The sequence below is a fragment of the Oryctolagus cuniculus genome, chromosome 4 (assembly GCF_051225735.1).
Source record: "Oryctolagus cuniculus isolate XC-2025 breed Fujian yellow rabbit chromosome 4, ASM5122573v1, whole genome shotgun sequence".
Lineage (NCBI taxonomy): Eukaryota > Metazoa > Chordata > Mammalia > Lagomorpha > Leporidae > Oryctolagus > Oryctolagus cuniculus.
This window is the reverse complement of record NC_142870.1, coordinates 2,376,003-2,387,500: the sequence shown is the minus strand read 5'-3', so window position 1 is coordinate 2,387,500 and position 11,498 is coordinate 2,376,003. Positions and strand designations below refer to the sequence as shown.

The 11,498-nt window shown below is 66.0% G+C and overlaps 1 protein-coding gene across 1 annotated transcript in view; it reads left to right on the top strand.

The window, feature by feature from the left end:
- RRP1 (ribosomal RNA processing 1) overlaps positions 1 to 11,253 on the top strand; it is a 12,897-nt gene extending 1,644 nt beyond the window's left edge. Inside the window, exons 4-13 of the mRNA XM_070073115.2 lie at positions 2,828 to 2,913; positions 4,010 to 4,071; positions 5,997 to 6,126; positions 6,203 to 6,267; positions 6,395 to 6,651; positions 8,611 to 8,690; positions 9,087 to 9,184; positions 9,352 to 9,371; positions 9,836 to 9,958; positions 10,605 to 11,253. Of these exons, the coding sequence (XP_069929216.2) occupies positions 2,828 to 2,913; positions 4,010 to 4,071; positions 5,997 to 6,126; positions 6,203 to 6,267; positions 6,395 to 6,651; positions 8,611 to 8,690; positions 9,087 to 9,184; positions 9,352 to 9,371; positions 9,836 to 9,958; positions 10,605 to 10,882 (1,199 nt within the window). The 3' untranslated portion in view covers positions 10,883 to 11,253. The remainder of the gene's footprint in view (positions 1 to 2,827; positions 2,914 to 4,009; positions 4,072 to 5,996; positions 6,127 to 6,202; positions 6,268 to 6,394; positions 6,652 to 8,610; positions 8,691 to 9,086; positions 9,185 to 9,351; positions 9,372 to 9,835; positions 9,959 to 10,604) is intronic.
- The last annotated feature ends 245 nt before the right edge of the window (positions 11,254 to 11,498 follow it).

The following is an 11,498-nucleotide window of genomic DNA, read 5'->3' as shown; positions in this document are numbered from 1 at the left end:
GACGCCTGCTGGGTGTGGGGTCTCAGCCCGGGCAGGGGCGGGCTGCGCGTGCTCCTCTCGCGGCCGGGGTGCAGTGTGGGTTGTGAGCTGCCTCGGAGCTGCCGCAGGCCTGGCTGTGTAGCTTCCACGCTCAGCCACCTGGGTGAGGAGCTGGCCCCGCCCTGCCCTGGCCGCGGCTGCCCAGACACAGGAGTGGCCTCTGGCTCCTCGCTTCCCCGGCTCCCTGACGCTGGGGCCCTCTCTCTCTCTCCCTGGGGCTCTCTCTCTCTCTCTCTCTCCCTGGGGCTCTCTCTCTCTCTCTCTCCCTGACCCTGGGGCTCTCTCTCTCTCTCTCTCCCTGACCCTGGGGCTCTCTCTGACCCTGGGGCTCTCTCCCACCCTGACCCTGGGGCTCTCTCTCTCTCTCTCCCTGACCCTGGGGCTCTCTCTCTCTCTCTCTCCCCCTGACCCTGGGGCTCTCTCTCTCTCTCTCTCCCTGACCCTGGGGCTCGCTCTCTCTGACCCTGGGGCTCTCTCTCTCTCCCCCTGACCCTGGGGCTCTCTCTCTCTCTCTCCCTGACCCTGGGGCTCTCTCTCTCTCTCTCTCCCTGACCCTGGGGCTCTCTCTCTCTCCCCCTGACCCTGGGGCTCTCTCTCTCTCTCTCTCCCTGACCCTGGGGCTCTCTCTCTCTCTCTGACCCTGGGGCTCTCTCTCTCTTTCTCCCTGACCCTGGGGCCCTCTCTCCCCCTGACCCTGGGGCTCTCTCTCTCTCTCTCCCTGACCCTGGGGCTCTCTCTCTCTCTCTCTCCCTGACCCTGGGGCTCTCTCTCTCTCCCCCTGACCCTGGGGCTCTCTCTCTCTCTCTCTCCCTGACCCTGGGGCTCTCTCTCTCTCTCTGACCCTGGGGCTCTCTCTCTCTTTCTCCCTGACCCTGGGGCCCTCTCTCCCCCTGACCCTGGGGCTCTCTCTCTCTCTCTGACCCTGGGGCTCTCTCTCTCTCTCTCCCTGACCCTGGGGCTCTCTCTCTCTCTCTGACCCTGGGGCTCTCTCTCTCTTTCTCCCTGACCCTGGGGCCCTCTCTCCCCCTGACCCTGGGGCTCTCTCTCTCTCTCTGACCCTGGGGCTCTCTCTCTCTCTCTCCCTGACCCTGGGGCTCTCTCTCTCTCTCTCCCCCTGACCCTGGGGCTCTCTCTCTCTCCCCCTGACCCTGGGGCTCTCTCTCTCTCTCTCCCCCTGACCCTGGGGCTCTCTCTCTCTCTCTCTCTGACCCTGGGGCTCTCTCTCTCTCTCTCCCTGACCCTGGGGCCCTCTCTCCCCCTGACCCTGGGGCTCTCTCTCTCTCTCTCCCTGACCCTGGGGCCCTCTCTCCCCCTGACCCTGGGGCTCTCTCTCTCTCTCTCTGACCCTGGGGCTCTCTCTCTCTCCCCCTGACCCTGGGGCTCTCTCTCTCTCTCTCCCTGACCCTGGGGCTCTCTCTCTCTCCCCCTGACCCTGGGGCTCTCTCTCTCTCTCTCCCTGACCCTGGGGCTCTCTCTCTCTCCCCCTGACCCTGGGGCTCTCTCTCTCTCTCCCTGACCCTGGGGCTCTCTCTCTCTCCCTGACCCTGGGGCTCTCTCTCTCTCTCTCTCCCTGGGGCTCTCTCTCTCTCTCTCTCCCTGGGGCTCTCTCTCTCTGTCTCTCCCTGACCCTGGGGCTCTCTCTCTCTGACCCTGGGGCTCTCTCTCTCTCCCCCTGACCCTGGGGCTCTCTCTCTCTCTCTCCCTGACCCTGGGGCTCTCTCTCCCCCTGACCCTGGGGCTGGCGCGCTCTCTCTCTCTCTCTCTCTCTCTCTCTCTCTCCCTGACCCTGGGTCGCTCTCTCTTTCTCTCTCTCTCTCTCTCCCTGACCCTGGGGCTGGCTCTCTCTCTCTCTCTCTCCCCCTGACCCTGGGGCTCTCTCTCTCCCCCTGACCCTGGGGCTCTCTCTCTCTCCCCCTGACCCTGGGGCTCTCTCTCCCCCTGACGCTGGGGCTCTCTCTCTCTCTCTCTCTCTCTCTCTCTCTCTCTCCCCCCCCCGACCCTGGGGCTCTCTCTCTCCCCCTGACCCTGGGGCTCTCTTTCTCTCTCCCTGACCCTGGGGCTCTCTCTCCCCCTGACCCTGGGGCGCTCTCTCTCTCTCTCTCTCCCTGACCCCGGGGCTCGCTCTCTCTCTCTCTCTCTCTCTCCCTGACCCTGGGGCTCTCTCTCTCTCCCTGACCCTGGGGCTCTCTCTCTCTCTCCCCCTGACCCTGGGGCTCTCTCTCTCTCTCTCTCTCTCTCTCCCTGACCCTGGGGCTCTCTCTCTCTCTCTCCCTGACCCTGGGGCTCTCTCTCTCTCTCTCTCTCTCTCTCTCTCTCTCCCTGACCCTGGGGCTCTCTCTCTCTCTCCCCCTGACCCTGGGGCTCTCTCTCTCTCTCTCTCTCTCTCTCCCCCTGACGCTGGGGCTCGCTCTCTCTCTCTCTCTCTCTCTCTCTCCCCTCCCCTGACCCTGGGGCTCTCTCTCTCTCTCTCTCTCTCTCTCCCTCCCTCTCTCCCTCCCCCTGACCCTGGGGCTCGCTCTCTCTCTCTCTCTCTCTCTCTCTCTCCCTCTCTCCCCCTGACGCTGGGGCTCTCTCTCTCTCTCTCTCTCTCTCTCTCCCCCCCCCTGACCCTGGGGCTCTCTCTCTCTCTCTCTCTCTCTCCCTCCCTCCCTCCCTCCCTGACCCTGGGGCTCTTTCTCTTTCTCTCTCTCTCCCTCCCTCCCTGACCCTGGGGCTCTTTCTCTCTCTCTCTCTCTCTCTCTCTCTCTCTCTCTCTCTCCCCCTGACGCTGGGGCTCTCTCCTCCTCAGAGCACCTGTTCCTGCAGACGTTCTGGCAGACCATGAACCGTGAGTGGCCGGGCATCGACAGGCTGCGCCTGGACAAGTTCTACATGGTACGGCCACAGCGCAGGCTCAGGAGCCGTCCTGGGCGGAGAGGCCGCAGTGGGGTCCCTGGGAGCGGGCCCAGGCGCTGCCTGGGGTTCTGTGACGCCCCTGTCTCCGGGTTATGGAGTGTGCGGTGAATTCTGTCCTCAGGACGCCCCCTCCCCCACTTCCTGTGCTGCAGTGGGAAGTCCCGGGGAAGCCTCGGCGACTCTGCCCCCGAGACACAGCAGGGGAGCTGGCGCCCGTGGGAGCCCCGTCTGCCTGGGCGTGGGGGGCACTTCCTCTGTTTTCCTCCTCCCCACGATGTCCACAGAGGTTACTGCTGGGCCCGGACAGACCTGGGCTTCCCTCCTGTTGCCCTTGTCACGAAGGCAGTGGCCGCTGTGGCGTTGGTGCCGGCCCCAGGTGAAGGTGTTGCCGTGGCCCGGTGGGGACCCTGAATGGGGACTGGGGCCTTGTGGGGACAGATCGTGGTCTGCCTGTGGCTCCACTGCCAGCTCCCTGGGGCGGGATTCCACACGCAGTGTGTCCTGTCTCAGCCTGCGGCCCAGCCTGCCTGGTGAGGAGAGATGGGCGCAGAGGCGAAGGGCGTGCGTGGGCGCAGAGGCGATGGGTGTGCGTGGGTGATGGGTGTGCGTGGGCGCAGAGGCGATGGGTGTGCGTGGGTGATGGGTGTGTGTGGGTGATGGGTGTGCGTGGGTGCAGAGGCAATGGGTGTTCTTGGGTGATGGCTGCTCCCCAGGGCGTTTCCCTGCCGCCCTGCTCTGAGGGCTGGCCCTGGCTCTGCCTCGGGTGCTGCAGGAGCCCCTGGCCGCCGGGCCACTGGAGAGGCTCCCGGGGTCCTGTGGCCTCCGCCGTTGCGTTTTCCTGGGACTTGGCTCCCCCGGGGTCTCCGCCAGGAGCCCGCCGTCTCTTGCTCCGACACCTGGGCGTCTCATGCTGGGCGGGGGCGTCTCTCCAGGCCCAGGACCTGAGGGCTGGGTGTTGCGTCCACCAGCATGGCTTCTGGCAGCCGCCGCCGGGCCTGCTGTGCCCTGGGCAGGGGATGGGCAGGGCGCGCGGTCTGGGCTGGGCGCCCTCGGACGCTCTCCTCCTCCTGCACAGCTCATGCGGATGGTTCTGAACGAGTCCCTGAAGGCCGTGAAGGCGCGCGCGTGGGAAGAGAGGTGGGTGCCCCCCGCGTCCGGGTGCTGCAGGGCTGTCTTCTGAAAGGTGTTCCTGGGGCCGGCGCCGCGGCTCACTAGGCTAATCTTCCGCCTGCAGCACTGGCACACCGGGTTCTAGTCCCGGTTGCCCCTCTTCCAGGCCAGCTCTCTGCTGTGGCCCGGGAGTGCAGTGGAGGATGGCCCAAGTGCTTGGGCCCTGCACCCCATGGGAGACCAGGAGAAGCACCTGGCTCCTGCCTTCGGATCAGCGCGGTGTGCTGGCCACGGCGGCCATTGGAGGGTGAACCAATGGGAAAGGAAGACCTTTCTCTCTGTCTCTCTCACTGTCCACTCTGCCTGTCAAAAAATAAAAAATAAATAAATAAATAAATAAATAAATAAAATTAAAAAAAAATGAAAGGTGTTCCTGGGCCTGTTTTGCTCATTTCCAAGGCAGAGACAGTTCTTTGTCAGCTTATTTGCTCCCCAAATGCCTGTAACAGTTCCAGACGGCACTGTAACTACCTGCCCTGTGCCCTGGGTGGTGACAGGTGGCAGGGGTGTCCGTTCCTCACTGCGACGCGGCCCTGTGCTCCCGGGAACGCTGCCCTGGCCGCGAGTCCTGCGCAGCGCTGTCAGCCCCGGGCCCCCTCCCGAGGCAGGTTTTCCCGAGCACCCTCGCTTCGTGAGCTGTCCCTTGGTCTTGAAGCCAACTGTTTTTCTTTGTTTGTTTTTTGTTTAAGAAAAGGCATTTTATTTTTGTTTTTAAGATTTTTTAAAAATTTATTTGAGAGGCAGAGTGGTCATCCATCTGCTGGTTCACTCCCCAAATGGCCACAATGGCTGGAGCTGGGCCATTCCAAAGCCGGGAGCCAGGAGCTTTGTCCAGGTCACCCACGTGGGTGCAGGGGCCCAAGGACTTGGGCCATCTTCTGCTTTCCCAGGCACATTAGTAGGGAGCTGGATTGGAAGTGGAGCGGGACTTGAACTGGCGCCCACATGAGATGCCGGCACTGAGGCGTGGCTTCACCCACTGCACCACAGCACCCCCCCCCTTTTTTTTTCAGGAGGGAGAGGGTGTGGGGAAGGTTATATTTGGAATTACTTTGTTTTGAAAGCACAGGTTGAGGGGCTGGTGCTGTGGTGTTTCTGTCCTTGGGTTCCTACGCTGGACAGTGAGGCCAGCAGGGTCTTCCCCCTTCCGGGAGGTGGTGTCCCATGTCCCCTGTCTTGGGCTGATTTGATGTCGCTGTGGTTGCTTTCCCTGGCTTGTTGTCACGGAAGCACTGCCATCCGCGGTGTGCCCAGTGACTGAGGCAGACCCTCCCGGGCTGCCTGTGCCCCGCACCCCTCAGTCCTGCATGGCAGCTGGCTCTCGCCTCGGATTCCTTCTCTTGACGTTGCTCCTGGTCTGCTCTCCGTCTCGTCTCCGTCTCCTGAGCTCCGTGGAGCCCCCTTCCTCCCTGTAACTGGTGACTCAGACCGTGCTGTGCTGCGGCACCACCTGGGGGGTGACCTTCGGGCTGTGGGCCGTGTTGCCAGCTCCCGGCGTCTCCGTGCGGCCAGAGCTCCGATGCACAGCTCACAGCGTGCGGGGAGCCTGCCGCCCTCGGTCGCCTCCTGGACGCCACCTTCTCTCTGCCTCTGCTCTGTCCCGATGTGGCTTCTGTGTGGTCCCCAGGGTGGCAGAGGAACGCTGGGCAAGGGGACAGTCGCAGTGTCCCCCACTCACGGCTGGGGGCAGAGGGAGGAGTTGCTTGAGTGTAGGCCCACACTGCACGCAGCTGAGACCAGGCTCCGCCACCCGCTGGTGCCGGCTCCTCCGTGCTGGGCCGTGTGGCAGACGTGGCGCAGCAGAGCCCGTCACGCCTGTGTGGCCTGTGACTCGGAGCGAGCACGCCGCCCCCCAGTGCCCACGCGTGGCTGCCACGTCCTTGTTCTCTCAGACAGATCAAGCGGCTGCTGGAGCTGCTGACCACTGAGATCCTGCACCCCGACAGCCAGGCCCCCAACGGCGTGAAGAGCCACTTCACTGAGATCTTCCTGGAGGAGCTGGCCAAAGTGGGCGCCCAGGAGGTGAGCAGGCTCAGGTGGGCGGCGGCTGGGCCGGGGGGTGCGCTGAGGCTGAGCCGGCTCCTCCCGTGCCCTGCAGCTCACCGCGGACCAGACCCTGCTGTTCGTCGAGCCCTTCTGCGGGATTGCTGCCTCCACCAAGGAGTGAGTGCGCGGCCCTGCTGGGCCCTGGCGCACCCCCTGACCCCGGGGCGCTGGGGGGCCGTGCGGGGTGGGGCGGGCGCGGGGCTCAGGCCCACCGTGCTGCCTCTGACCCCGCTCCGCCCCTCAGCTCCCTGGTGTTGCATAACATCACTCGTGGCATCTTCGAGACGATTGTGGAGCAGGCCCCGCTTGCCATCGAAGACCTGGAGAACGACCTGGACATGCAGGGGGAGGATGAGGAGGAGGGGGAGGACGAGGAGGAGGAAGACGAGGAGGAGGAAGACGAGGACGAGGAGGACGAGGCGGAGGACGAGGACGAGGGGGAGGACGAGGACGAGGAGGGCGAGAGCCAGCAGGACCTGCCGTCAGAGCGGCCGCCCGCAGGTGAGCAGCTTCCTGCCCCGTCCCGTCCTGGCCGGCCTGGGTGGGCCAGCCGCCACCTCTGCTCCCCGTTTCTGCCCTTGCCCCAGAGCACAGTTGGCAGCACGTCAGCCGGAGACCTGGGAGGCCACGAGGCACGTGTGTCGTGGGGCCCGCCCCCTGGACCTGCCACAGCCTGCACTCCCCGCCCCATGCTGCTGACCCACGGCCGCCCCACGCACTGGACGTGCTGCTGCCGTGGGCTGGGGCCTCTGCCACCTGTCTGAGCGGCCCTCACCCTCTGCCCTACCTGTGCCCGCACGGCTCCTCCGCCTCCGTCAGTTTCTGCTTCCGGACGCTGTGTCCCTGCACCGTGAAGACGGGCGCTGGGTGGATCGTGGCCGGCTGCCCCCACGAAGCGTGGGCAGATGAGTGAGCAGAGGGAGCGTCCACTCAGTGGTGGCCCTGCCTGTGGTGCCCTGGCGGGGATGGCGTTTGGCTCTGTTTTCTGTCTTTGTTTTGTTTTAGGCTTATTTTATTTATTCGAAAGAGTTACAGAGAGAGGTAGAGACAGAGAGACGTCTTCCATCTGCTGGTTCACTCCCCTGATGCCGCAACGGCCGGGGCTGTGCCGATCAGGACCCAGGAGCCTCCTTGGGGGTCTCTCACGTGGGTGCAGGGGTCCAAGGGCTTGGACCATCCTGTACTGCCCTCCCAGGCCACAGCAGAGAGCTGGACCAGAAGAGGAGCAGCTGGGACTAGAACCGGTGCCCGTATGGGATGCCGGCACTGCAGGCCAGGGTGTTAACCCGCCGCGCCAAGCACCGGCCCTGTCTTTGTTTTGTGATCTGAGAGGCAGAGCGTGCCCCAGTGTCCTGGATGGCCAGGCTGTGCCAGGCCGAGCCCGGCCTAAGAACTTGATCCAGTTCTCCCACGTGGATGCGCCGGCACCGCTGCCTCCCAGAAGGCTCACTAGTAGGAAGTTTTAATTAGGGGCTGGCTGGAGCTGGCGTTGAACCCAGATATCTCATCTTTTTTTGTTTTAAGATTTATTTATCGGAGGGGCAGAGTTACAGAGAGTGACAGAGGGATCCTCCATCCACTGTTCACTCCCCAAATGGCTGCAGTGGCCAGGACTGGGCCAGGCCAGAGCCAGGAGCTTCCTCCAGGCCTCCCACGTGGGCGCAGGGGCCCAAGGAGTTGGCCATCTTCTACTGCTTTCCCAGGAGCATTAGCAGGCAGCCGAGACTGCCACCAGATGGGATGCAGTGCTGTAGGCTGCGGCTTAACCCATTACACCCAACACTAGCCCCGAACCCAGGCGTTCTGCCCGGAACGTGGGCTTCGTAACCGCTAGGGTGCACAGCCACTCCTGGTCTGCACCCCACGGATGCTGCGGTCACCGCCCACCTCTGCTGGGCGCTCGTGTCCTGCTGGTGAGAGGCCGTGTCCCCCAGCACCTGTGGGCTCTCACCTGACTCCAGGTGCCAGCTCCGTGCCCTTGTGCTTGCCCATTGGTCAGCAGACCCCACAGCACTTCACCTGGCCGTCTCGCAGGCCTCTGCACCGACCCCTGAGGCCCTGCTGACACCGTTCTGGTCACCCCCGACCCTCACACATCACAGCGACCTGCTCAGTCCAGAACCCTGGCTTTTGTAGGCATTGGGTCAGCACTGCAGGCCCAGCCGGCGTGGAGAACCCGCCTGTGGCAGGGCTCGGCTGCCCCTTCGTCACTTTGGAGCTGTGACACCGCCTTTGCTCCCCGAAATGCCCATCCGTGCCTCTCTGCAGGGCCCCCTGGGCACCTCCCTCGTCTGCAGGCCGTGGGGGGCCGGCTCCCCTCCACGAGGCCGCCTGGTGCCCAGAGCCCCCTTCTCAGCAGTGCTGTGCCGTGACCTGGTGTGGGCAGACGCGGCGCCGTGTGGCAGCGTGGGCCTCCTGAGCTGGCCCAGTCTTGGCCTCATGGGGTCCTTCTCATTCTAGGCTCCACCCGCGGGGCTGACCCTGGGGCAGGCCAGGAACCGGCAGGAGACAGCGGGGACAGCGAGGGCCCTGTCCTCCAGGTAGGCGGCCCGGACTGCTGACTGGGGGACCGACCTTCCCAAAGTTTGGCTCTGGAGTCCGGGGCTCTGTGTGTCTGCAGCGGGTGGGGCTGTTGACAGTGGGGCCGATGGCGTGGGCTGGGGGAGGGTGGGCTCTGGGTTCCCCCACACGGTCCTTTCGCCTCAGCCCAGGCGACCCCCCCAGTCCACTGCAGTCGCATCCCGCGAGGCTCTGAGTGGGCGGGGTTTGGATCTCAGCGCGGTCACAGCCCAGCCAGGGGAGCAGCTCGTCCTGAGCCTCAGTGGGCTTGGACAGCGGCGCCCGGGTTTCCCGCTGCGGGCCGCGGGTGGACGTCACAGCCCAGGCTGTGGGGGCGGATGGCCTCAGCGGCACTCCTGTGTCTCTCTCTGGAACAGTTTGACTACGAGGCCGTTGCGAACAGACTGTTTGAGATGGCCAGTCGCGAGAGCACCCCTTCTCTGAACAGGAAGCGGCTCTACAAGGTGGTCCGGAAGTAAGTGTCTCCAGGTGGCTGCAGGTGCCTCTCCCGGCCCCGCCTCTCTGAAGCAGCCTCAAGGTGGAGGGAGGCGTCCCCGGGGGCCGCGCGGGCTCAGGGTGGCCGCTTGCTGGGACGCTGCGGGCTTCCCGGCGCGGCTGTGACGATGGCGTCTGTTCTTTCAGGTTGCAGGACCTGGCCGGAGGTGAGCCCTGGGCCTGGCCCCGAGTGGCCCCTGACTCAGGAGACTTGCTTGGTGTGGGAGTGGACCGAGGGACCCCACACACTCCACTTGGCTGGGTTTCGCAGGTCTCCCAGAGCCCCGAGGTTTGGGAGCCGCGTGGGGAGGGCAGTGGCGCTGCCCGTGTGCTGGGTAGGAGCCCCCAGCGTCGCCTCACCGGGAGTGTGGGCGCCACCCTGACCCCAGCGTTCGCGCGTACTGTCCTGTGGGACCTGTGCTCCAGGCCGTGCCCTGACCGCTGAGCGGGCACCTGGAGCTGCGTCCCCCGTGTGTGTGCTGGGGCTGTGTGCAGCCGTGCGAGCCTTGTGCACACCTGGCGGGCTGGGAACATCACTCTCTCCGTCACGGCGTGAGCCTGAGAGGGCTGGGCCCGCCGCGGCTGTGAGAGCCGCCGCTCACCCTGGCCCCCTGACCGAGTGCCCCCTCAGGCATCTTCCCCGAGGACGACGTCCCAGAGGAGGCCTACTGGAAGCTTCTGGAAGGGAAGCGGGAGAGGAAGAGGAAGAAGCAGCAGCGGCGTCAGCCCAGGTCCCCGCTGCAGCAGCAGAAAGGTGGGAGGCTGGGGGCGTGAGCCACGGCCCGGGACGTCTGTCGTGAGGCTGCCTGTGCCATGGCCCCGGGGCTCTGGCATCCCCCCCCCACCCCCCGCCGTGTGCACTGCCCTGCCAGACTGTGGGGACTGCTCTCCCTGACCCTCCTCGGCCTGCGCCCTGGGGCTGCCTTGCCTCCCGGCCCTGCGTGGCCACATGGGCGTGGGGGTGTGGGCGCCCTGGACCTGCTGCAGACCGCCCGGGGCTGGGGCGTGCCTGCTTGTGGGTGGGGGTGGGCTGTGCACGTAGTCCAGGGGACAGGTGGCCGCCCCACCCCGTCGGAAGCCCTGCCTTCCATCCTGTCTGCGCCAAGCCAGCACCAGGCCTGGGCACCGGCCTCGGAGGGCGGCTGTTTGGGCGCTGCGCTGCCCTGCCGCTCACACCAGGGCGCCTGATCCCGGCTTTCCCTGACTCCACCCTCCGCACTGGCCTTTTGGAGGCCCGAGCTCCAGGCCAGACTTCCTGGAGTCGTGAGCCGGTGCAGGTGGGCCCGGGAGCCTGCTGTGCACGCTGGCTGGTGCAGGCTGCCCTGGGTGGTGGCTGTGGCTGGTGGCTCCGTGTGGCTGCGCACTCGGAATCGGCTCACACGGCCTTGCTGTTTCCACAGGGAAGGAGGCGGCGGCCTCGGACCCGGACCTGAGCCCCCGAGTTGGGAGGAAGAGGAGCAGGAGGAAGGGCAGGGGGGCCGAGCCCACGGTGCGCAGAGGAGGGCGGCCCGGCAGAGTCGGGGGCGCTACGTCCCGAGAGCAGCCCTCGGGCCCCCGTCAGGGAGGGGCGCACAAGAGAAGGCGGCGGCCCCGGCAGGCGGCCGGTGCCGGAGCTCAGGTGGCCGGTGTGCAGGAGCCGAAGAAGAAGAAGAAACGGACGCTGGCGAGCGGGGAGTGAGGCCGGGACGGGCGGCGGTGCCGGCTGCCAGCTCCGCGTAGACTGGCGCCTGCCCGGAGCGGGGCCGCCGATGGGCCTGGACTTCCGGGGCTTGTCGGGCAGGCAGGGGTGGAGTGAGAGCAGGCAGGGCTGTGGTGGCCACGGGCAGCCCTGGGCCACGGGCTGTGTGGTCGTTGGCGGAGCGGAGTTGCTGCCTGTGTGGACATGGCTGACTGCTGTGTGGGAGCGCGCAGAGCGACGCCCGGCGCTGTGAGACCCGTGGTCAGCCTGTGCCGGCGGCCCACGCCCTGCAGTACAGGGCACGGCGTCCTGACCGCGAGCCCGAGTCCCCCGCCCACTCAGTCTTTGGAAAATAAGCTTTACAGCGCGCAGTCCTGTGCCGTCCTGCTCACCTGCGAGAGCCGAGGGTTCGGGGGTTGTGTGGGGCGTGCAGCCACACGGTGTTCCGGTCCAGAACATTCTCGATCTCAGGGAGGCAGCCCTTGATCAGGGCAGGGACAGGTTCCCATGCACCGGGAGTTTACCGGAGCCGCTGGGCAGCGGAGGTGTCGGCAGCGGTGCTCCCGGGGGGGCAGCAGCTCGGGTTGTGGGGCTGTGGGGCGTCCGCTCCGTGTGC